The following is a 26,321-nucleotide window of genomic DNA, read 5'->3' on the forward strand; positions in this document are numbered from 1 at the left end:
ATGGCAAACAAGTGAAAGAGCCGAAAGTTTCACGCTGCGTCGCGCTATGCTCCATTTCCTTGCCGTTTCCTGCTGTCGTCGTTGGAAAGCAATCTTACTCGGCGACGAGCGAGCGTTTTGGGGAGCAGGACTGCTCATAATTACTAACAAATCAAGCGGCTACTGGAGTTCTCGCGCTTTCATTGATCGGCGCAAGAGGAATGGAAACGGAAGGGGGCGTCCCCTAACGATGGGAAGAATTACTGGCAGCCCCGGGTCAGGCGAGGCGGGGGAGCACCTCCCTCCGCCCCTTGGGGGGCGAAGAGCCCCAAATACACACACACACCCCTCCGAGGCAAGGGAATTTAAAGAGAGCGCCCAGTCCCTCCGCTCAGACGCTTGCAGTGGGAAGGAAGCGAGAAAGGGTGGTCCTGGTGAACCATTTCTGGAGACACTGGAAAAGCGACGGGGGGGGGTGCAGGGTCGGTGGGAATTGGGAAGGAAAGCGGGGCACTCCTGTAGTCGACGCGCGATGGTGCCGCCGCCCTGGGGCAGGATTGTTTCCTCGTAGGAGAATGGCGCTTCCTTTTTTATTTGGCCGGGGTAGGTGGGGGCGGGGGGAAGGACACACCGTTTGGGCCTTCCCTGTTCTGTCCACATCTGTGCATCTATGTGAGGATAAATCGGGCTGACTTGTAATAAGGTTTGCTTCCAGATAAGCAACAACTGATTAGTCTAGGGGCTCGAGTCTACACAGAAGGGTGCAGAGAGAGATTCTGAACCCTCTGGATATTTTAGTCTAAAACTCCCGATGACCCCAGCAATGGCGAGGAAGGCCAGTGCTCAGACATTTAAGGGAGTCGCAGTTCAAAACAGCTGGAGGGCAACCTTTTCCCAACTCCTCACTTCATATTTACTCCGATCCAAATCGCACTGGATTTTGTAGGGGTCAAAATATATGGCACGAGCTATAGGGCCGCCCACTGGTTGAAGGAATTGGTAAGACTTCAGGGCTGTACAAGTTCAGACTGCAAGTTGGGATCGTATTTCTGAATGCCTTCTTTAAGGGTCTGAAAAGCCCCTTTCCACAGAAGAACACTATGCAAATCCTGTCGCCGAGCTGCTAGGTTTCTAAATGCAGGGAATAGGGATCCTTGGAGACTCATTAAAAAATGCCCAAACTTCCACCTTCGAAGTGACGTAGCCCCGGCTTTTATTGCCTCTGTCAATGTAGTGCGAAGCATAGCTTTATTTAATGCTGCTTGATTTCCACGGGACTTACTGCCAGGAAAAGGTGGGTAGAATTGCACTCCTAAAGGGGCACTCTGCCCATGGTCCGAGGAAACCTGCCATAACTTCGCAAGGCGTGTGGCTGAGTCCTAGCATTAGAGAGGTTCAGTGGCCTGAATTAAACCCTGGAAGAATGCAGTCGTCACCTCACTGAGATCAAGAACCAAATACAGTAAACGCCCTTTGGTTGTAAAAGCTCTGGAAAAGAGCATTAAATTAAAATACATCTTGAACTGCCGGATGAGCTTTGCTTTAACTACACATTATTATACACACGCCCCCGCGTTTGTGTATACACCTAATGTGTGTATCCTGACTAACTGAAATCTTCAAATTCCATTACCTCTGGCAAGAACTTTAATATTAAAGTAATTATACAGATCTAGATAACGCGATCCCTCTCCTTTCTTCCGTGGGAGGCTCGCTTCTTTCCAAGTCTTTTTTTTTTATTTTCTCGCAAGGAGAATTAGGTAATTTACAAAAGATGGAAAAGAGATTAGAGCTCACATCTCCGGCGCTATGAAATTGCAATGGATATGGTTGTAGAGGCTTGCAGGAGCCCTCGACGGGTTTTTATTTCCTTTCTTTTTTTTCTTTTTCGCTTTGGAAATATTTGCCTAAGTTCTTCTGGTTGTTGACAGAAGGCCCGCGTCCTTCAAACGGGCTGTTGAAAGAGCTGGAGGCAGGCAGGCAGGCAGGCAGGACGGACCTTACCTTTGGGAGGACGCCTGCGTGGAAAATAGACCGGAAGTGTGTGCAAACTGGCCTAGAAAAAAATGTCGGGGAGGGGGGGGGGAGAGCGAGTCAAGCAAGGTCTACTACTAAAACGTACCAAACACGTTTACTTAGAGGCAAGTTCCGTTCCTCCCGAGGAGGCTTCCCACGTGGCTTTAGGATCGCAACCTGTGACCGATGAAGATTTTACATAAAGCAGAATTTCTTGTTTGTCTTTTTTTCCCTTCATGTCCAGCCCGATCCTATGTATGCTTACTCGGAAGTAAGTCCCAGTGTGTTCAACGGCGCTTACTCCCAGGTACGTATACACAGGGTTGCCGCCTCCGTGGTTTATCAGCTTCCCGGAGAATGGGCTGGCGAAAGAGACCCAGATCTGCCGGACAGTTGGACCTGACCTTGGCGTGCGGGCCGGTGAACGGATCCAACCCACCTGAAGCCCTCAGGAGGCAAACGGTGCTGGTGGGGAGGCGATGCATTCAAACCCTGCGTGGGCTCTTCCCAGGGCATCTAGAGCTTGCCATTCTAAGCAGGATGTGGTAGACTGGTCCTGGACCTGCATATATAACGGCTCTTGTCTATTCGCTCCGGCTTTACGCTTAAGCCCATTGGAGCTCCAGCCTCAATGAATGAGAGAAGTCAGCCTCATTGACTCGCAGTGGTCTGACTTCCAGGAAAGGCTGCAGTCCGGTGCAAGCTTCTCTGGCAGGAAGTCCCATCCTATAAAGCGGCTTGAAGCCCGTGCCTAGTTCTAGTCAGCCAGCGCTGACTTACAGTTCAGGAGTTGATTTAGTGGACTTGGGATTAAGTCACTGGATACAGGCAAGTGGCAATTGCTTAAGAGTAAATGCACGCCAGGTCGTGCTCAGCCCAGCGCCATCTCGATGGGGTTGAGCTACAACCCCCATCATTCCCCTACGACCACTTTGCCTGCTGAGGAGAAGGGGGAGCCCTGCTTTGGGGAAAGCGAATGGGTGGCATCGGGCTGCCGCGCAGGATTGCGTTTCCGTGAGATCTGCAAGGGCCGTTTTGGAAGCCATCAACCCTTCCCTGATACTCGTGTTTTAAGGCCTGCCGGAGAAAAGCGGGAGGTCAGCGGCGAGTAGGGCCGAAGCTCCCATTCTGGGAGTGGTGGTCCAAATTCGTAAGGTTCCCAACCTCTAATCCTTGCGCGTGATGACCCTTCCCCCTCCCCCCCCCCGTCTCAAATGGGCTGTCGGCAGATCTGTCGGAGAGTTTGGTTTAAAGCCGGATTGGGCCACCACCGTTGTTGTAATCGTTTGTCCACGGCCGTTGTTTTAAATATAACAATAAATAACTCACAATCCATAAAAGGGATGTGACGGGAGGGGGGGCGAGACTAGTAACCGAGGAATTTAGTCAGTGCCTCATTCAATTGGTGTCTAAGGGAGAGGCCTGTAATCTTCTAAGACTCATCCCGAAGGAAGGCCTTTCCTTTCCCCCACTATTGAGCGGGTGGTGGGATCCTACCCGCCAGCACAGAGTCCGAGTGGGTCTTTTCGGAGGGGTGGTGGTGGACCCTGATGGACCCTCTTGCCGGGTTTTGCACAGGGAGACCCGGACAGAGCAGCTCCCTAAGCGCGCCCTCCCCACCGCCGCTTCGGATCCATTGGCGCCATTTCCCGTGGTGTCGCCCCCGGATTTTATTTGAGTTGCTTTGTTTCAGTCTTTATAGAAATGGTCTCCTCCTCCTCGCTCTGACTCCTGTGGAATGGTGTCGAGTTTTGCCTTTTAATCACGAAAGCCCTCAGAAGGCTTGACAGTAAAAAGTGTATGAGTCACTTTTAAAATTAAGGTGAGCCGTAATTAAAAAACAACATCAAAACACTTTATTTTTAAGTCTTAGTCTCACGTCCACATTTTTCGACATACCTGGAGGTTGCCCTGACTGTAAAACTCTACTTGTAATTAAATTCTAATGACAGCCTCCTAATCATAAATTTTAAGATCGACGTGTGAGACTCGTAAACTCTGGAATTTGTTTAGAGCGATAAGAATAAAATCCGACGAATACAGATTAATAATGAAGAGTGCTTTTGCGCATGTGCCGAATTTTTCCCTGGACCAAAGGGTGCAGTTAATCCACAACCCGTTCGAGTGGGAATAGAGTGAGGATTTTATTCCTGTTCAGAAAATAGCAGCTTTTCCCAGACGAGGGGAAAAAAATTCTCTCTTCGAACATTAGGACGTTGGCTGCCAGTCACACACATCTCCAACATATTTGATTGCAAGTACGTGTTTGAGAGAAATCAGTGCCGTTCGCGTCCAAGTGAACATGTTTAGGGCAGAAATGTGCTGATGTAATTGCGCAAATGTAAAGGAAAGTAAACGCCATAGGTAGGAGAGAAGAGCAATCGGAAACGGAGCCAATTTTCGCTCCCCATCAGGGAAAACCACTCAAAGCCGTTTGTTTACATTGAAATCTCTCTCCAATCCACATCTGGCGGCACGAATCTATGAAATCTAACACGTTTTTGGGATTTCTGTAGTTGTTACAGCGCTTTATTGTGGGGACTTTGGTGCGGCAGTAGGAAACATTTTGTAATAAAACCTGAGGGAAAGCTTGTTTTGTCTATTCCTCGCCTCGAGGTTATAGAGCCGGCAATTTCCCAATAGTTAGTACTTGGTAGCCTATTGAGACACCTGATCTTATATATGGGAAGCCCAGGGGATGGTTTTTGTGTGTGTGTGTGTGTGTGTGTGTGTGTGTGTGTGTGTGTGTGTGTGTGTGTGTGTGTGTCTTCATACATGCACTGCTGTGCTCACTCTCACACCCCAGAGCTCATAATTCTCTCACAGCTAAAAATATTGAATCAGTAACTTATCCTTTGCAAAGGTAACTGAAAACCGTCCCATTGAAATCAGTGGGACTTACATCAGAGTGTAGATAGGTAGGACCAGGCTGCAACAGTGTTTAGTATAATAACACTGAAATGTACAATATTTCTAAGGATCTCTTGCAAGCTTGCTCTTTTCCTTTTTCTTCCTGATCTGGATTGTGATTTAGCTTAAGCTGCACAAGTGACCTGTGGTGCCTTTTACACAAACTAGCAAATGAGGTGGCTGTAGCTGATTGAACGGTGCCAGATTGCACGTGGGCTGCTTGCAAGCAGGAGCCCTTCCCCCAGAGCAGCTTCTTGCAGGATTGGCCATGCATTTTTGGTTCCCACTGCACATATGCCTACAATTCAGGAACCTCTTTCATTGCTTTACCAAATCTTGGAACTTCAGGATCCGTTTTGTCTATTAAGGGGACACCAGGCTGCACTGAAGCAGAAACAATAATAGTAACAGCCACGCATCTATCAGCTTTGATTAACTTCTGCATAAAGCACACCATAAGTGTGCCTTCCTTTGGCTACTGGGAACAAGTGGAAGAAAATGCAGGGAGGCTTTCTAAAGCGGTTGATTGGCCAGAGCACTTGCAATAAATCATACATTATCAGAGGGTAGATGCTGCCCAGTGTGGCCGGTGGGGGTGGAAGGCTAATGGCAGTGAAGCCGAGGATGACAACCTGCTCCAGTCCTCTCCCTTTCCTCACCCTGCTTTCTCTCCTTTGCACACATGCAGTGCGATGAGGCTGGGAGTTCAGCAGGAGGGGAATGCCTAGCAGGGCACTGGCCCCTCTGCCTCTGCCAGGAAGGGAAGCAGGAATAGGATGGTGTCAGAGCCCAAGTCGGAGTTGCACCCCTACTTTTCCTACCTGGTCACCTGCTGCTGGAAAGTTTCTCACACTGATATGAAGGATGTATTTAAGTTTACTAGTAAATAAATGCAAAGCTTGCACGACAAAGAAAGAGCTTTTATTTATATAACTATTTTGGACTCTTAAGAATAATTTCCAACAAAATCTACTTACATGAGCAAATTTCTATTGGTTCTCCTATAATGTCCAGCTTTCTTGAAAAATATTGTTTTAGTAATAAAAATTGTAATATTCTAAGTTGTCATCAAATCAATTCTGCCATATGGTGACACTTTCCAGGGTTTTCCAGTTCAAGAATACTCAGAGGTGCTTTACCATTCCCTTCTTCTGGGGGCATCCTGGCCCCATAACCACATAGGCTGACCTTTCTCCCAGGAGATACAGTAAAGAATTAAATTGCCAACCTCTGGCTCTGCAGCCAGATACCTAAACCACTGAGCCATCCAGATAGTTTAGCATTCCATTAATACAGGCATTTTGCCAGATATATTGAAACATGGGTGATCACTTATGCTTAATTTAAAATTGGAATTATTCTCTTCCTTTTCCCTACTCCATCATTAAATATGTCAAGCAGCAACGGACACTTTTATCAGGGTAAAGATGTGTAATTTAAAACCCACAAACCGGATTTTACACCAAGACAGCCTTCAGTGCAAACATGCTCCAGCTGCTAAAGTTATGAAGAGAGAAGGCTATTCACATTTAGCAACTCCTTGGATTATTTTTCTTTTTTATCTGGTAAAAGTCATACCAATAACAACCACTAAAAGAAATACACATTTTGTTTATAGTGTCACCAATGCAGATGGTGTTTTATAGCTTATAGCAATTTAGAGTAAGGATCAAGGTCCCTATCCTAGATTGGTATTCACTGTAGTACAGCATTTTTCAATATTTCTCCTTAGTATTAGCTCTGTTGTAAAATAAAACATCATAATGAAATGGGAACTTACATTCTTTTTGCTTCACCACACTCACAAAAAACCCCAAACCTGAGATGCTTTTGTTGACTGTGACATCTATTGTTTATTAATTTATTTTAATTTTATTCTATTTTTTGTGCTGCCTTTTGCCCAGTTTAGGGACCCAAAGCAGCTCACAAATAGTTAAAAATAAGCACATATAAAACATGCTATAAAAATTAAAAAGCATTTGCCTATACAGTATAAAAATATTTAAAACATAGCTCTTACAGTCACTTTGTGGAACTTAAAAATAAGCTTTAGATTCAGGTTGCAGTTCCCTCGTTCAGTGGTTCATGCTGTAGATATCTCATAACTGTCACCAAAAACTTTCTTATACATTCTGTGGGACTTTTTGCTTGGTGCAATAGAAACCAAATGATAGCTTCATTTTCTACATACTAATTACAGGCACAATTATAAACAACAGGGAAACTCACTGGAGATGGGGAGGAATCTATCTAGGGTTGATTGTAGCCCATTCCTATAGTTACTGGAATTTTATAGCACCCTCTTTGCTGGAAAAATGCTAAGAGCTTCATAGCTTGATGCTACAAATACATAATCTATGACAAGATCAAACTAATCAGACCGGAGGAAGGCATGAGAGCTGAAGAGACAACAAGATGGTTAGATATGACCTACATTAGCAGTAGCCTATTATTTCATTGTGCTGTCTAGGTGACAAAGAGCTGCTTCTAGTGAAAATGCCATTTCTGGGCAACAGTTTAAGGTAATGTGGCTTCCCAGCAATTGACAGAACTTACACTACATCAGTTATGACCATGTGCCCTGTTGCAGCTGTGGATGGATTATGGGAACTCTAGTCTAAAAACCAGAGCTTGCAATCGAAGACATGTCTGTGCAAACAAATGAGCAATGGAAGTGACAGTAGAGGCTTGGAGGGCGATCAAACCTCATGCACTTTTGTCTGATCAGGATGACAACAATTTCGGGATGAGGACAATTGTGACCCACTGCTGCCAGGATAAGCGACAGAACTTAATGGGAACAAAAATGTGGCACAGGTTAATGAAGTTATAACTCAGTTTACATTTAAAACACAGTGAGTAGGGAGCACACACTTTGTTTTCAAGACCAATTGCTCTTCCAGGAGGATTCTTGCAACGTGGTTCCACTGGAAAAATGAAATGGGTCTTGCTTGTGCTTCTTGTTTTAAAGGTGGCTGGGCCATCAACGCTGTGCCACCAACAATCAGCAGTGTGGTCACAGGGCTGTGGTGGGAGCTTTAAAAATTGGCAGGAGGGCTGTGTTCAGGGGCCACATGTTGCCTGTCAGGAATAAGTTGTTCATGGAGTGATTTGTATAGGAGAGTATTCAGTTTCTGCCCTACGCTGTGCTCTTATACACAGCAAAGCATGGGTAGGGGAAGGAAAGGTCCCTTTTCCACTCAGAGGCCATTATCCATTTAGAATGAAAATAGTGGCAGAAGTCCAGTAGTTAGTCACAAGAGTAAAAATAGACCCATTAAATTAATGGTATTTACATAGGTCTTGACTCACTTATAATGCCTTAAATTACTTGTGTCTAAGCTGTATGAAAGACGGCCTCTTCCTTTATGAGTCTGCCTGGGTTTTGAGATAATCAGGGGTAGTATTTACCTCATTCCCAGTATCCTCACAGATGCCTTTGGTGAGGACGCAGGAGAGGGCCTTCTCTGTTGCTGCTCCCAAGTTATGGGGCTCCCTCCCATGGGAGGCCAGGCTGGCTCCCTCTGTGCTGTTGCTCTACAAGCAGGCATAATTTTTTCTCTTCAGGTGAGCTTTTTTCACTAACTGGCTTCCTAAGAGGGAAGTGTTGTGTTTTGCAGTTTGCCCCCCCCCCTCTTCTCCCAGTTTTTACATTGTTTGTTTTGATATTATAAGCTGCCTTGGGTCCTCTTGAGGAGATTGGCAGGGTATAAATATTTGAAATGATCAGTCAATCAATTGTCTACTCTGATTGCAACTTATTACAAGATTTCAGCTAGTGTCTATTTATATTTATATTTAGTCCAACCAACTTCCCAGTACGCATTCAGATGAAACTTCTAGCAATGCGTGTAGTGCTGCAGATAGAGTTCAAACTGGAGTTCGCAGGTGGAAGGCTGATAGAATGTGCAGTTTGATGTGTTAAGTCTCCTTCATGGATTAATCACATGAAGGCACCTCTGTGAGAACAAGGGACAAAATCAAACAAGAACAGAAAGCACTTGAAAGCTATGAGAGGAAAGATCAGGATTATTACAGACAACAGATTTTGGAATTACAAGTCCTTTTTCAAGGACATCTGAAAACATAAGATGGAGGACCATCAAGTTAACCCAGGAAAAGTGAGCTAAGAGTACAACACATTAAAACATTGGGGGGAGGTGTATAGAACTAGCTAGCTTTTGATAACACAACCAGCTATGAATATGCCTTTAATCTATAATAGTCAATATTTTTCATATATTTTCTTTTGCCCAGCTCTGAAAAAGAAGTGAGAATATAAATATGTGTGGAGAATAATAAAGAACACAGACACTCTGAGAACTGTTTCTCTGAGGGTGGCAGTATCTTTCAGGAGTACAGTGCATCTGACCCATGACCAGGCCTACACTGTTGCTCCTGCTGTGGTTCCTGCACTGTCCCCAATTTAACTTCATTGACGTGTGGTCTTCCGGACAGTGTGTGTGATCTTGGGGCTGTGTCCAGAATCATGAACCTTTTTCCTCGGGATGACTAATCCTCACTGAGCAGACCTTCAGAGTCTTTTGCATCCAGAAAAGCTTGCAAGGTATTAAGGTCCACTAGGATATGTCATTTCTCCCCATTGCTGTTGTCCATCATATATGTGCTGTTTATGCACATACCTGACTGGGCGCACATGAGTTCCAAGTTGAGGGTGGAGTAGGAGGAGTTTGTTAGGGCCCATCACTGCAGTTACCTGGACCTGCTTCACAGAGGATGAGTTCTCATTTTTTATTCCCGCCAAATTTCCTTGCCAAACAACAGACAAAAATAAAAAGCAGCTGGAATTCCCCCCACCCCTTTGGACAGGCAGAAGTGAGAGAAACCTGTATCTACTGAACTGATGATGATGTCGTTCCTCTATCTACTGAACTGATGATGATGTCATTCCTAAAGGTGCAGGAACTATTTAAGAATCATAGAATTGTAGAGCTGGAAAAATCACTTTTTAGTAACAACAGTTCAGCATCAGAAAGTTCCCATACCCCAATGAAAGAGAAGTTGAAAAACCAACTTCCTTTATTCTTATTTAGCAGATAAGCCACCTGAGGTATGGTAGAAAGGTTGATCTTACATAATCATACTGGTGATGCTGTAATCCAGAAACAGCTCAAAACATGTAGATTCTGAACTACATGGCAAGCGTTCCGTGCAGTCAGTTCTTACATTAAACCTGATGGCCTTATGGCTATTTCCACACAGTTTCTCCCCATGCTCCTCCCTTTTCTTTCATGGAGAGTTAACATGGCATTGACCTGCTCTATATGGCATTGTAATATGTCTCATGCACGAATCACTAGATTCTAAGAAAAGAATTTGTGGTGTGGTTTCTTCATATGCAAGCATTTTCCCTCTTAAGAGCTGGGCAATAGAGTCCTTTCTGATATAACCTTTTCTAGGGGAGAGCAGAAATGTTAGATGTTTGAGGTCTTTTAAGAAAACTGCTTAGCATGTCATAGATGCTGGTTCTGGAATTGAAATAACATTAGCATACAAGCTGTACCTTTCTTTCATTTTCAGATGTTAAGGAACACCAAGGTATGAAGAACTCAGCAAAGACAAAAACAAAAAACCCAAAAACAAAAAACCAAACCAGACCAAACACCCACCTCTTAAAATTTTGGCCTTTTATTGCTTTGTGGTAACCCAGGAAAAGAGAGATGCAGCTGCACCATTCTGTTCTACTCAGTGCTGTAGGAGAGTTGGGTCTGTAGAGGCAAAGCCCTGGGACTTTCTGAGTAGCAGGAGTGACAACATTATCCTGTCCCCTATCATTTTACGTGAATGTTCCAGGAGCAGCATTTGTTGCAAGTGATCCCTATTGTAATATGAAGTATTTGAGGGCAGTTTCATCTTCACCAGGCAATTAAGAGCCATCCATTTAAAAAAATCTGTCCTTCAATTGTTCCTATGGAATAATCTGGCTGCCTCTGTTATTGATCTTTCCTTGGGGGGAGAAGGTGGCTAGGAGGGATTGTTTTGATGAGTAACCACACTTTCAGATTTCTCACTACAACACAGGTTGTACATTTCAGTGTATGTCCAAACTGACTCTTAGTTTTTCTGTCTGAGATATTGCCTATGTGAGGGCCAGTGAAGCGGTGAGAGTGCTGGACAAGCTCGAGTCTTTATTCAGCCAGGAAACATGCTGAACCAACCTTGGGCCAGTCCCTCTTTCACAGCATGACCACACCTCAGAGGGTGCAGATGACATGTGGAGCCATGTACACTACCTTGACCTCACTGGAGGAAAGGTGTGTGATAAATGTCTAATAAATTGAATGAAAGGTGCTATGGAGCATAGACCTGACCACTGTCTAAGAAAAATGCTGTTGTAGTGGCAAGCCAGTAGGTCCCCCTAGTTGTTCTAAATCCCAGTGGGACTATGCCGGCATAGGGATGTGTGTATGTGTGTGTGTGTGTGTGTGTGTAAAGGTGGCTAGGGTTGGCCTACATGGGCTCTTACAGTGTGATCTTGCTCACACCACTTTTTTCCCCTTTCCCCAGTTCCAGTTCCTCCGAAATCTGTTACTTCCTTGATGATGAACAAAGATGGTTTCCTTGGTGGCATGTCTGTGAACACAGGCGAAGTGTTTTGTTCGGTACCTGGGCGGCTGTCCTTGCTCAGTTCGACTTCTAAGTACAAAGTAACAGTTGGAGAAGTTCAAAGGCGCCTCTCACCTCCGGAATGTCTGAATGCCTCACTTCTTGGAGGAGTACTTAGAAGGTAAGGCTGTGAGATAGGCAGCTCTGGGCTTATTGATGGGATTTACTGGTGGCAAATCTGTGGTAGAAGCTTTGTTGATATTTAGTGGGTGTCCAGCATGAAAGAACATGCTGAAAGACAGATGCAACAGCCTGGCTGCCATAGTCCATGCGGTAGATAGGGCTGAATCCGAATGCTTCTTGGAAAAGACAGTTGGTTCCTAGCACAATTCAAAAGTCTGGAATGTATCTTCAGTCACAGCATCCCAACTTTGGAATTCTTTTTTTTTTCTAGATGTTTGCTTGCTAATAAATCTCTCACATCTTTGGAAGAACTAGGTGAAAGGTTTTCTATTTTCCAAAGCCTTTAAATTAGTATCCTATTTTTCTGCTGATATTTAAATTGCTTTTTAATGTAGTAAGCCATCCTGGAAATTTTATCTGAAGGGCAGAGAGTTATTACTTTAAGATATGTAATTCATAATGATTCTGAATTCAGATGTAGCCCTTAAGTGGCTCTGGGGTAATTATGAAGCGTGCGAACCAGGAAAGCTAGGGTTCAAACACAATGGGTGACCTGAAGAAGACCTCAGCACCCTGTCCCCAGCAGGAGTTTTAGCAGTGTGCTCCGGTGCTTAATGGGATGGTATACAAGAAGACAGCTGGTAACATTAAGTGGGTTGGAGTATCTGGCTGTGTAGCCAGGTCCAGGCGTTCCAGTCCCTGCACTGTACCTCTTTGGAAAGGGGCTAACCAAGCCCACTCAGAGCAGGTGCAACGGAAAGGGGTTTATGTGCTCTGGCAGCTGTGTAGCCTTGGGCAAGCTGCACAATCCCAGACCAAAGGAGGGCCTGGCAAACCACCTTTGAGTATTTTACCTTTTAGAAAAGCCTGGGAGGGTCACCATAATTTGTAATTAACTTGCTGGCACATAATTATTATTATATACTGTATTTAAAACTTAAATTGTGAAATGTATGCCCATGGTTTAAAGCTCTTGATATGTAAACTATCAAGGCAAAAGACACTGTATTGTTGTTTGTTTTTGCTCATGTGCTTAAAGAGAAGAGTTCATCTGTCAAACGAACCAGAGTTCATTTCAGCTAGGGCTGGGGTTCTTGAAGAGTGTCAACAAACATGCAGATAGGGATGATCAGGTAAATGGTACATACTTGAACTTTCAAAAAGCTCCTCACCAAAAACTCCTGAGGAAATGTGTCAGACAGGAGGTAAGTCAGGAGATAAGAGAATGAGGTTCCCATAATGATCTGTCCAAAAAACAGAAAGCAGAGAATAGGAAAGGGACACTTCCATGGTGGAAGAACATAAAGAGTGGAGAGGTCCACAAAGGAACTGGAATAACAGCATTTTTATTCACTAATAAGCAGTCTTGAGTTTGTTGTGAACAGTGAGATGACCAAGTTTTAATAGGCAACAATTAATGTGGTACAAACAATACTCAATTCCAAAGAACTCCAAAGCAACTTTCCCTATGGGTTGAATGGCAATAACACTGCAATTGCAGTTCAGTGTATAACTGATGTAAAATGGGGCACATGCAAACAAATGAACCCATCAAGAAATCCATGGATGAAGGGTGAGCTGATAACTAGCCCCAAAAAGAGTTTGGGGCTTCAAAAGTGACTCTTTCAATGAAAACATCAAAGAAGTGTCTAACAGCTGTGAGAAAGACCAATTCTGTGCTAAGAATCATTGGGGAAGTCCCAAAAATGAAAGTGGCAATATCATGATTAGGCCTGCGCACAGGTCCCCAGTTTGGTTTAGAGGCCAATTTGGGGCTTCAGAATATATCCCAATAAGGTTCAGAGCCATTTGTGCAGTCGATCCAAATTGATTTGTGAAGTACATTGGATAAGTAAAATGGCTGTAACTTTGTGGTGTTGTTTTGTTTTTCCCCACTGATGTAGGTGAAGTTTGGAAGTATGCACGTAAAGAAGGGAGCACAAATTTCAGAGAGTTAACTTTGGTTTGCCTACTAGGCATCTTTAAAATGTATGTTAAAAAATAAACCTGGTGAGCTGAAGTGACTTGTGGGCCATCCAATTCAAAATACAGTGGTGTCTCGCTAGACGATGATAATCCATTCCACTGAAATAGCTGTTTAGCGAAATCATTGTCTAGCGAAAAGCATTTCCCCATTGGAATGCACTGAAACTTGTTTAATGTGTTCCAATGGGGAAGAATCGTCATTGTCTAGTGAAGATCAGCCACAGGAAAGTCGCTTTGCCAACCACTGATCAGCTGTTTAGATTGCTGTCTTGCGAAGCTTAGGTCCCGAAAACACCTGTTTGAGAGCACGGAGGGAGCTGTCAAAATTGTCATCTAGCGAAAATTGGTTTGCAAAGCAGGGACCAAACATTGTCCAGTGAAATTTCCCCATAGGAATCACTGTTTTGCGAATTGCTATAGCGATCGCAAAAAGCCAATGTCTAGCAAAAAAACTGTCATGCGGGGTAACTGTCTAGTGAGGCACCGCTGTATATAATCTGGAGATGAATAAATTTGTAAATTCATTTTGCTTTGCACCAGAAGTGAATCTAGCCATTCCACTTTGATCCAGACTTCATACAAATCAGTCCAGACATATCCAATGTGGTCTGAATCCAGTGCACAGCCCTAATCATAATGCCCTTTTATTGACCCATGGGTGTGATTGTGTTTGGAATGCTGTGTACTGGTCATGGCACTTGAAAAAGTATATTTTACAGCCAGCACTGAAAAAAAAGAGGGGGAAACCCCAAAATGATCAGGGCTGGAGCAATTCCCCATAAAGAAAAGTTCAGGGGGAAAAGGAAGTGGGGCGGGGGTGGGGAACATAACATGATAGAGTGTATGCAACATTATGCATGATGTGGAGACAGTAGGTTGAGAAGGTTTTTCTCCCTCTTTCATAATACTAGAGCCTGGGGTCTGAATGGTGAACGGTGGGAGATCTGGGACAAACACAAGTAAGCACTTCTTCACACAGCATGTAGTTAAACTATGGAATGCACGGCCACCAGATGTAGTGGTGACCAGATGGCTTTGAAAGGAGACAGTGTACCATTTGCAGACAAGTTGATTGCTGGAGGATGGGAGGTTGTCTGAAGCTTACCTGGCCTATATGAAGTGTAAATATGTGGCCATTAGGATGCATTAATTCATGCACACAGGAGTGGGCAAAGTGCACCCCACAGTCCCCAGGTGGGCTCCAGGAGCCCATTTGAGGTCCCCCTAACCCTGACCCCAGTTAATTTAATTTAATTTAACTCAGAAAAGGTCCCTGGCCTCCCAGGGTATTGGAGTCAAGTGGCCAGGGTTTGGCTCCTGCATGGGATGTTCTAGGCAAGAGGGTGCTTTCCCCCCCTCAAAAGTCCAAAATGACTGTAGGTGCCTGCATGCTTTGATATCTGCTGCTTGTGGTGGTTGGTGGGGTTGCAGTCCCAGTTGCCTCTGGTGGTTGGGGCAAAGGGGAGATAGCCTGTTGGCATTCGCTGCTGCTCTGGGCAGAAGGGGAAAGCAAAGAGGGCCCTTCGCCCTTGCAACCTGGTAAGGGGGCAGGCGGGATTGGGGCGGGCTGGGCATCACCCGGAGGCTAAGGGCCTCTTTCGCCCCAAGGCGGCCGGGCTGCCTTTCTCGCATCATCCTGGCCTGTGCCTGATCTCTCTGCCTTGACAGGGAAGAAGAAAAATGCACCTGCTAGGGAGATGCTTTTCATTCTTACAAAGCAAAGGCTCACCTCTTCTAATGAACAAAGGGCGTAATATTTCATCAGTTACTCAGTCAGCTGAAGCTTTCGTTCAGCCGGAAATGAAGGTCTGTTTTAATCTGGGAGGCAGGATTTTTAAAAAGCGAGACTGTGCGGTTTGTTCGTGGGGTTATTTTTTTGGGGGGGGGGGGGGTAATTATCTTAGATGCGGGAGCTGTTTTTCCTAGCACCGTGGGCTTGGATTGAAATGTGTCTCAGAACGGCACTGTTATTGAGAAGTGGGTTATATGCCAATACAGTATATTTTAACTGTTTAAAAGGCAGATGATTCATTCATTCTTTAATTGGAGGATAACAATACTGTAATTAAACGCACACACACACCCTGTCAGCACTGTATTCAGCACTCTGCCAGGGAGGGTTCCCGAGGCCACACCCCCTCACTCCCAGTGTCCACGCCCACCCGGAAAGACTGGCGCAGTCGGGGCTCTCCCCTCGCGGAGGATTTCCCACCCGCTAGCCCACGTGCCACCCTGGGGGCTGTGCGTGTTTCCCAAGGCTAGCTCCTGGGCTCAGTCTCCGAAGCGATCTCCTTGGATCCCTGTTGTAATTCGGGGCGCGGGCGCGGGCGGGGGCGGGACTTGTGCCCGAGTAGAGCCGCGAAGGATCGGACTCCAAAGTTGTCCCGTGCAAATCTTTCCTTCGGGCATCCTTCGCTGGTACCTTCCGCCCCCCCCCTTCTCCGAGAGTCCAAATGGGCTCAAATCAGCGTTAGTTCGTCCCAGGCGCACCTGCTGCGGAAGCCCCTTCAAGCTCCCGTGGTCTTAAGCCTGCCTTCCAAGTCGGCCCCCCCTCCCCCTCCCTCTCCCCATTCCTCCCCCCCCCCCATAATTCTTCTCCCGGGGACGTTCCGTGAGCTTTGAATCAGCGCGTTCATGTCCTTTGCCGTTGCAGAGCCAAATCGAAAAACGGGGGCAGATCGTTGCGAGAGAGGCTAGAAAAAATCGGCTTGAATTTACCAGCCGGCAGGCGCAAAGCGGCCAATGTCACTTTACTCACCTCCCTGGTAGAAGGTAAGCAGACGCGCGATCCTTTTCCATTTCCGCCATCGCCACCCCTCCCCCTCCCCGCCGGCGGCTCTTAAGGGTGGAAAGGGTTTCGATACAGTATTAGGCAAAAGCTGCATGGCGCGGGGTGGAAACCGTGGTGGCCGGGCCGTGTTAAAGTCTGTCCCTTACGCAGAAAACCGGAGCGGTGGAAAGAGAGAAAGAGAGTCCTCGAACACGCAAGAACCGGGCCAGACAGCTATCTACGGCGTGTTTAACATGTTGCAATGCGAGTCACCTATTAAGGTAGTTGCACTCCTGAGTATCATTCGGAGTGAGCTCCGTGGCACTTACTTCTGAGTAAAGATGACTCCGATCAGCAGTGAGTGCAATATCCAGGACCGATGTGTATGCGTAGCTGAGTTAAACTGTCTTCCAACAGAAGATGTGCAAAAAAGAAAAAGAGAGAAAGAACTGAAGAACTGAGCAAAAACAAAAAAATAAAAAAAAAATAAAAAGGCAAAGAGGCTGTGGCATCTTAAAGACCAGATGCTATAGTTTAATGTGAACGTTGGTGGACAAATCTACTTTCTCAGACCATTAGATGTCTCTAAGCAAGCTTGCATTAAAGTATACATACAATGTACAATACATACAATGTTTATAAATAGAATAACTAGTAATTTGTTGCCCTTTTAGATACTCAAATATTCTGGGGAGGCTACACTCTATCTAATGACTCGGTTGGCCCTGAAAATAAAACAAGATCTGATGAAGGCAGTTAAACTCTGAAGCCATTGGAAAACTCTGCATGCCTTAATCCATTAATAAGGAGTGTGACGATCTTGGCACCAAATCCTGTAGCTACTTAATTGCGAAAACTGCACTTTTAGCAGAATGTGTTTGGGTCTTTAGAATTTCATACAGTTCAGGTTCCTTAATGATTTTTATTGGTTGTGGTCAATTTCAGGACACTCTGTTAATGGAGAGTGAAGATACTGGCTAAAATCCAGCTATTTAGGGCAGTGAGTCAGACCAGAGTAGGCCTACTGAAGCACTGTGGATTTGGTGAATTGGCTCCTCCACAAGTCCCGTTTATTCAAGCAGTCCGAGTCTAGTTGCAACTTAGCAACCAGAGTTACTTCCACAGCTAGAGGAAGCTCATTCAAAACCGTGGAATTTATGGAGGAATTGACACACCACATCCCTACTGATTTATCAGGCCTACTCTGGTGTGACTCAGTACTCTAAATCAGTGGTCCCCAACCTTGGGCCTCCAGATGTTCTTTGACTTCAACTCCCAGAAATCCTGGCCAGCAGAGGTGGTAGTGAAGGCTTCTGGGAGTGGTAGTCCAAGAACATCTGAAGGCCCAAGGTTGGGGACCACTGCTCTAAATAGCTGGATTTCAGCCATTGTGTAGCATGTGAGGGAAAAGAATGTATTAAGATACAGAGCAGAGGATTCATTATACTGTAGGTGGAAAGTTTACTGAAAGAAGACCGAGCCGAAATCATTTAAAAAATTAAATTAGGATAAGCACAATTGTCTGTATTGGGGTCTAAGACCACAGTTCCTAAATGCATCACTGACAAATGTTGTCTCTTTTGATCAGTATGATTTATTTCCAGCTATGCATGTTAGATCAATATTTACCTCTAAATTTAAAAGAACTGCACAACATCAAACATGACTGTAGTGGTGAGACTAGTGTATACTTTATTGTGTGTACAAATGTCATATCTCTAAATTATAATAATAATCTGATTGTAAATGTCTAAAAGTAAGGCTGTCTTCTTGGAATTAGCACCTATTTCTGGATGCTCTCATTCTTCTACTATACCCAGTCCCTCTGCCACAAGCATTTAATTGCTTCTAGGAAAAAAAATCCTGTTATTCACTATCCAGGAAGGGCTGCAAGTCTGTTGCTGTACATTTCATAGAAAGAAGTCACCCTCCATGGTGAAAGCCACCTTTCACTTTTCTACCCAAAATAATGCATCATTCATTGAATGTTATTAACAGAATTATTAAAAGTCAGTGGGGAGACATTTTCCTTTTGTTCTTCTTTTGGGGTTAAACTACAGTGTTATATCAGCACTTTGATAGGAGACAAAAGTGTCTGAAAAGGAGAATACATTTAAATTGAGCACAATGTCAATATTTTCATTCATTCATCATTATTATTTTCTGAGTGCAGTATGAAATTTCTCAATCTGTTGTAAAGTCCTGGTGGTGATATATAAAATCCCCCAGTGCTAAACCTGATGGAATGCCTCCTGCCACTCGTTCCCAAGGCAGCTAACTGAGGCTGCCCTGCAATTAGCCCTTCATTAAGAAGCCTGGACTATTGGCTATTAGAGTGACAGGGCCTTCTTGGTGGTGGTCTCTGACTGTGGTGTGTTCTCTCTGGGGAAACTCTCCTGGTGTCAATGGTGGCCAGTATCCTGTTCCTGCAGTGCTCTGGCAGGAGTGCATCAGAGGTAACACTTCTGCTTCAGTGCTACCATACACAGAATCTCAAGTTGTGTGCAATAAGATTTTGGCCATTGTTTCCCTTCTATCACCAATTCAAGAGGTTTTTGTTCTGCCACACCTTTTAACATTTAATCTGGATTACTGATTGGTTGTTTTGACACATGCTCCATCTTTTAGCTGGCTTTTGCTCTTCTTTTCTTTTTCTCTAATATATTTTAATTGTGTTTTTAGACATTCACTATGTATTGTACTACCCTCTTGTAAAATAGTGCAATGTATAGAGCATTGATTTTAAAAGTCTCATATAAATATAATAAATGAATTGTTAGTACACACTCCCATTCCCTAAGTCCTTAGTAAAAGGAATCCCCACTGACTGCAGCAGGGCTTAACTTGTCTGAGCATCAGATTGTAGTCTTTAGGCTCCCTTTCTGTAGGGAAAGGCATTTTGGAGTAAGTTACGTATTGCTATTCTCCAGTGAGAAAGGGGGCCCAAAGGAACTGGATATGGTTTATGCAGTGAAACAGTGGTTTAAGTCCAATTTAAGCAAAAGAGGACCAGTTTGTTCCTCATTGCAATCTAGGATTTCATCATGATGCAAGGAAATAGCTGAAGGAAGAAAGAAACAAGGTAACAGGCAGCACAGAGCAGGGGTGGATAGCAGAGGCAAAAAGAACAAGAAGCACCAGTCAGCATTTGCAGATACACTTAATAAAGCACTCGCTGGGGCTCATTTTCATGTAAGAAGCCTGCATGCAGGGTTACAAACCAGATGTGTCCTAGCACTTTCACTGGGGTACAAATCATGTCCTCTATACAGTATTTAGAAAAAGATTCAGCCTGAGTAACAAACATGCCAGCTCACAATGATACCTTGTTTCTTTATGGACAAATTGTGTGTACACACAGATGTATATGTTTTCCTGATATGTGTTTTATGATTGCCTATTTTAAAGGGTTGAGTTGGTGGAGACACAAGCTTGCTTAGAAAGCAGAGGCCTCTGACTCCTTAAGAGGGACTTAGGGGTGATAGTTCAGGATGCCTTTGGTTTTGTACAGAATGCCAAATGCCACTTGCACCTCATGTGCTTAGTGGAACTCCTTTGTGTGCCTTTTCATGTCCTTCAGAAGGGATACTTGTGTTTTGCAACCAAAGCCTAGCTCAAACTGGAGTTCTGATGTGTTCACAACACTCCTAAAATCTGGCTATTTGGTTACTCAGTTCTTTTAAGCTGTTCTCAGCATTGCAGTGTGTAGTCTCACATAAGGTGCTGTATATTTTTTGAGAAACTGGATATCTTGCTTGATCAATTATCTCCAAGTTGCTCATATTTGTAGGTGTCCATGGATGGGATCAGGAGGAGAAACTCCTCTCATGGAATCCTAAATTTATTATTTTAAGTGCACAACTGCAATATGTTGTTGTGCGTGCTGTGCATATGAATGATGTTAGCATACCATTGTGTAGATTTGTCTTCTATCATGGAAAAAAAATAAAAGCCTTGTTCATACTAAGTGAGACTGAAAAGAATAAGCATTAAACATTTTTCCAGGTTGTGGGTGGAGAAGAAAGTTGATCTGAATTTCCTGGTGAATTTCCAGGTAACTTGTAAGAGATGGGCAGGAATTTTTAACTCTCATTTGTTTATCAAAATGAGCAGGAAAAAAGGCTAAATCATACTGATGTGATGAAAAATGTTGGGAGTAATGATAAGGAGGTCTTTATGTGGGAGGATTATGTTGTTCTGGTATGTTCTTGGCTTCAGAATTCTCTCATTTGAAGTGTATGTCTTTCATATCAAAGCCCAATAGCTGAATCTCAGAGATCTAAGAAAAATAAACAGAGAAAAACCAAGTAGATCGTGGAGTCTGACCATCCTCATTCTAAGTCTTCTACCACAATGAAAGAACATGTCTGCTTTTTTGGTCAAATTGCTTTTGGTCTTCAACTCTTTACAGACTTTGTGTTATTAGAAGACTGTTACAGGAATAATGATTTCTTAGACTCAAAATCTGGACCACTGGTTTGTTGAAAAGAGATATTGTGACCCTTGTGCACTCTTATTTTCTTCAAAGTGTTAGTCTATGAATTTTATGATGGAGTGGCTAATGGTCCCCACTATAATTTGTAACAGAGCTTGTGCTCTTTTAAGTAATCATGGAGGAACAGCTCCCGTCTTCTTTGTCTATAGGCCATGTTGGCTAGGGATTATGGGAAATGAAATTCAGTAAAATCAGGTGGGGGGAGTTGTCTGCCATGATAACTGTGGTAATTTCCTAGAATTTTATTGCACAGATATAAAACCACAAGTCTTTCAGTCCTACTGAATTGAATGGATAAGTTCAATATGTGAGCAAATCATTCACACTGAAATCAAAGGCTTAAAAGGGCTTCATGTTAATGTGGGTTCAACCACAGGATGTACAAGTCCTACACAATTTGTATAGCCTTCCCTAGACAACTTCGAAAAACTGCATTAGTCAGGGTTGTACCATGTAATCTGTCATGGCTTCTCTGGGATTTGATGAGAGTTCTAAGAATTCTTTTCAGGATTTCTAGCCCCTTTATAAGACACCATTTCTCAAATGTCTGGGCTGTTCAAAGTGAGTTAAAGTCACTGACATAGGCCTACACAAAGAGCTTCATTTTCTGTTATTGAACCTGCTTCCTCACTTACACGTATACATTGATACAGCTGCCCTGGTTGCCCTTTCTCCCAGAGCCAATGTACATTTGATGTTCCAAAACTGTATTGACTTCTGTGTGACACCCCCCCCCCCCCAGTCTCACATGAATTGCTTGGGCTGAGAATAAAGGATGTCTGCAAACAGTGGAATAACATCATGAGATGTTAATGAGATTTTCTAGGCACAGCAGTTGGCCTCCCACATCCTGAGAAGGTAGTTGTTAGGCTGACAAATCTATGGATCAGACTATAAATCCATCTCAATGAATGCACTAAATGGACTGCTGATAGTGCAGTCCAGTTGACCTACAATGATCAAAAGCTGCTTGTCTTTTCCCTCAGGAGAAGCTGTACATTTAGCCCGGGATTTTGGATACATTTGTGAAACTGAGTTCCCAGCCAAAGCTGTTTCTGAGTACCTGAACAGACAGCACACGGACCCCACTGATCTCCACTCCAGGAAGAACATGCTGCTTGCCACAAAGTGAGTAACAATAAACCTAGAGTGTGGCTCTGAATTTCAATGCCCCTCAAAATGTTAAGCCTTGCAGTGTTCACTCGTGATGGTCCAGTTGAGATTTGTGCTAGTGTGCTTATTGGTTACAGTTATGTTATTGTGTTCCCTCCAAAGAGCTTAGAGTGTCTTGCTTCTGGCTCCATGGAAATATGCAGGTCTGATTGTCTCTCGAAATAGGACGGTGTCATATAATGCTCTGGGCATACCCACAATGCTCCTTTGATACTGAATCAAAATGGTCGTGACTTTTACATTTTCCTTGTAATAAGATTATGAGTGTGGTATTTTGAAATTGCAGTCTTTGGAAGTGACAACTTTTTAAAACTCATTCTTCCGTTACTCTGGATCTTTTTTCTGATAACCAAACGTAATGTCTCTCCATGTAAGTGTGTGTGTATGTCTCCCTGTGTGTGACAAAGAGAGAGAGAGAGAGAAGAAGGAGAGGTAATATGTCAATTCACCAAAATTTTCTGTAACAACCCATAAGTACTGTAAGTTTGTTTTTGTTTTGTAATTAATCTTAGGCATTGTTTTCTGAAAAGGGGTGTGGTGGTGCTGCGGGCTAAACCACAGAAGCCTGTGCTGCAGGGTCAGAAGACCAGCAGCCGTAAGATCGAATCCGCGTGATGGAGTGAGCTCCCGTCGCCTGTCCCAGCTCCCGCCAACCTAGCGGTTTGAAAGCATGTAAAAGCGAGTAGATAAATAGGGACCACGTTGGTGGGAAGGTAACAGCGTTCCGTGTCTAAGTTGCACTGGCCATGTGACCATGGAAGATTGTCTTCAGACAAAACGCTGGCTCTGTGGCTTGGAAACAGGGATGAGCACTGCCCCCTAGAGTCGAATATGACTGGACAAAAATTGTCAAGGGGAATCTTTACCTTTTACCTATTGTTTTCTGACTCTCCGTTATACCCAAATTCTTTGGTTAAAATGCCATAACATGAGGAGGGAAGGGTGATAAGATAGAGTTAGTTAAAAGAGTCTGCAGAAATGGATACCTGTATTGCTCAATTTCTGTTTAGATGCAGGGTAAGCAGAAAGGTGTACAACACAGGCTTTAAGACCTAGGAGTGTGAGAAGGGAAAAAGGGATTGGAAATAGAGGGCAAGAACTCAAGTGAAGGGAAAAGTCCCTGGAAAAGAGAAGCTGCCTATGTCTCGGAACCCAATGTTAATTTGCAATAATCAGCAAAATCTTTGGCTTTGGGCTTAGTGTAAACTCACATATGAGCTACTAAAGGCATACAAAATAATAGACCACAATGACTTCACAATGCATGAGGCAACTGCATCTACAGATGCTTAGAGGAGGCTCTTATGTGTTCATAATGAACAAGTAGCATGAAGAAAATGATATGTCCTTTACCTCTCTGTGTAAGTAATTCTTGCATGAAGGAAGCTATTGTGACTTTAAAAGAGGCCTGCCCTTCAGTAACCATGGAACTAGGCTGTTAGAAGTGACATTAAGACTCGGCACAGTATTCTTTTCTCTCTTTTGGTTTGGTTTTTTTTGCAATCTTCTATCCAAAACATTTCGTTGGAGGCAAGCCACTTTTGATTTTAAGGGTGATTTGGGGTACATGTAACAATAACTGTAAAATAGACCATAAGAATGTAAATAACCCTGAACCCTCCAAAGTGCTATGTAAATGTTTATCATCCAAGACAGATGTTCAAGAGCCAAACTGACACTGTAAATTAGCAGTGTTGGAAGAACACGGTTAACTTCAGATTTCTCCTAAAGGAACCTTTGTGCAGGTGAGATCATTTCCTATTCAGCACAAACACAATTACAAAGATGATCAGTTCCAATAGGCATCTCCCAAAAGCACTCATGTGATCATTTCCAAATATTACAACATTTGTGTTAAAACTGTGCAACTGAGTTTTTACACAAGCTTAAATATAATAATTTGTATTATAATCAGGCATATCTGTCACAGTCCACCTGTCTTAGTCTTTTGTTCACAATCTACGGCCAAAATCCCATTGGGATGGTGGTGGAAATCTGCACACTACAGTAATGGAGCAAGTGGTCCTCCCCCGTCTTTGCGGGAACGTCTGATGCATGAACAGTGTGCAATCAAATTTGCAACCAGTGTGTGATCAACCATGCAATCAACACCACAACAAAGGGGGGGGGGGAAGGTCAATGTGTGATAACTGTTGCACAAGTATTTTTTCCCAATACATTTCTGTTCTAGATCTCTACAAGTAGGTATATCAATCCTGTGGCTATGTAGCAAGTCATCTCTTTCTATGTTTTACCTGGATGCAATCCAATAATTTCAAGAAGATAAAAATTACATAATTCCACTACTGTATGTCCAGAACCCTATTTATAATTGATGCACAAAGTAGCATAAGTTGCGGGGGCAAATTGTTCCTAATTAATGACATACAGGATGTATTCCTGGTCATGGGCCCAGTCATACAATCAAGAACATGACTGCACCTTGTTGATCTGCAGCAGTTTCATTGCTGCAAGTTCACAAAAATTCTTTTATGCATGCAGAAATTACCAATAGGACTCTGAGCAGTATTCGGCAACTATCTTAAGTGTGGCCTTAATATTACTAGATCATGATTTCTGAACATGTTTGAAGATATGCTGCACCTGAATAAGGCATAGTTAATTCTTTATGCACATCCTTTCTGGCTTTATCTTTTTACATCTGGTTGTGCTGATAAATCCAATTTGAGTTGTGGGTTGCTGACTTCTTGTGGTGGTGTTCTGTCAACACAAACACACTGAAACTGTGAATTTTAGGTGGTTCTGGGTTGCTGTGTTGGTCATGATACACAAAGTAATTGTTCCAGGCTTGGCTTTAGTCTTTTAATTACCTGAGGCTATGAACTGACTAATAATTTTGGAGCAGGTGCAATGGGCTGCCTGCTTTCCAGCAGTGTCTTTCACTGTAACATTTATGGGCAGGGCCAATGGTAGCTGAATGTTGTTTTTCTATATTACTGTCATGCTGGGAGCAAACACATATGTTGAAAGCGAATACATAAATAGACACACTCATAGTTCCTACACCCAGCTATTATGAGATTCATATGGATATGGAAAGTATGTTCAAGATTGCATCACACAGTGCATTATGTGTAGGAGGATTCCTACTATAATAATCACAACAAGTCTTCTTCGTGTTCCTGCAAGCAATTTTTCATAGAGGGTCCCACAATTTACAGAGAATTTCTCTAGGCAGCACTGTGGCTTCTTCCTTTCTGAGGCAAAGCATATGCAAGAATGCCTGCACCCACTCAAAGGAAGCAAAGAAGACTGATGGATCAAAAGAGGCACACAGCTCATCCAATGGCTATAACTTCTGCAGAGCAACATCCATCCTAGTTTTATGGATTTCTGCATTTTGCACAAAGAAACCATTCTTGCAGATATGAGAACAATCACTGTGCTTCCAGATGCACATAAAGATTTTTTTTTGTTCAGTCGTTTAGTCGTGTCCGACTCTTCGTGACCCCATGGACCAGAGCACGCCAGGCCCTCCTATCTTCCACTGCCTCCCGGAGTTGTGTCAAATTCATGTTGGTTGCTTCGATGACACTGTCCAACCATCTCATCCTCGGTCGTCCCCTTCTCCTCTTGCCTTCACACTTTCCCAACATCAAAGTCTTTTCCAAGGAGTCTTCTCTTCTCATGAGATGGCCAAAGTACTGGAGCCTCAGCTTCAGGATCTGTCCTTCCAATGAGCACTCGGGGTTGATTTCCTTTAGAATTGATAGGTTTGTTCTCTTTGCAGTCCAGGGAACTCTCAAGAGTCTCCTCCAGCACCACAATTCAAAGGCATCAATTCTTCGGCGGTCAGCTTTCTTTATGGTCCAGCTCTCACTTCCATACAACACTACAGGAAAAATCATAGCTTTGACTATGCTGACTTTTGTTGGCAAGGTGATGTCTCTGCTTTTTAAGATGCTGTCAAGGTTTGTCATTGCTTTCCTCCCAAGAAGCAGGCGTCTTTTAATTTCGGGGCTGCTGTCTCCATCTGCAGTGATCATGGAGCCCAAGAAAGTAAAATCTGTCACTGCCTCCATATCTTCCCCTTCTATTTGCCAGGAGGTGATGGGACCAGTGGCCATGATCTTAGTTTTTTTGATGTTGAGTTTCAGACCGTTTTTTGCACTCTCGTCTTTCACCCTCATTACAAGGTTCTTTAGTTCCTCCTCACTTTCCGCCATCAGAGTGGTATCATCTGCATATCGGAGGTTGTTGATATTTCTCCCTGCAGTCTTA

The 26,321-nt window shown here is 43.8% G+C and overlaps 1 protein-coding gene across 19 annotated transcripts in view; it reads left to right on the plus strand.

The window, feature by feature from the left end:
- TFAP2B (transcription factor AP-2 beta) overlaps positions 1–26,321 on the plus strand; it is a 76,818-nt gene that overhangs the window by 24,796 nt on the left and 25,701 nt on the right. For 9 of the 19 annotated variants that reach the window (XR_013537506.1, XM_078377756.1, XM_078377769.1 and 6 more), the window contains 5 exons: positions 2,240–2,302; positions 11,434–11,653; positions 14,553–14,600; positions 16,295–16,413; positions 21,893–22,034. Coding sequence is in view for 18 of the 19 variants with exons in the window: in XM_078377756.1 (XP_078233882.1) it covers positions 2,240–2,302; positions 11,434–11,653; positions 14,553–14,600; positions 16,295–16,413; positions 21,893–22,034 (592 nt within the window). In the remaining variant the exon portion in view is untranslated. The remainder of the gene's footprint in view (positions 1–2,239; positions 2,303–11,433; positions 11,654–14,552; positions 14,601–16,294; positions 16,414–21,892; positions 22,035–26,321) is intronic. The other 10 variants (XM_078377791.1, XM_073004135.2, XM_078377799.1 and 7 more) reach the window with 3 other exon arrangements.

This window comes from Pogona vitticeps, chromosome 1 (assembly GCF_051106095.1).
Source record: "Pogona vitticeps strain Pit_001003342236 chromosome 1, PviZW2.1, whole genome shotgun sequence".
NCBI classification, from domain to species: domain Eukaryota; kingdom Metazoa; phylum Chordata; class Lepidosauria; order Squamata; family Agamidae; genus Pogona; species Pogona vitticeps.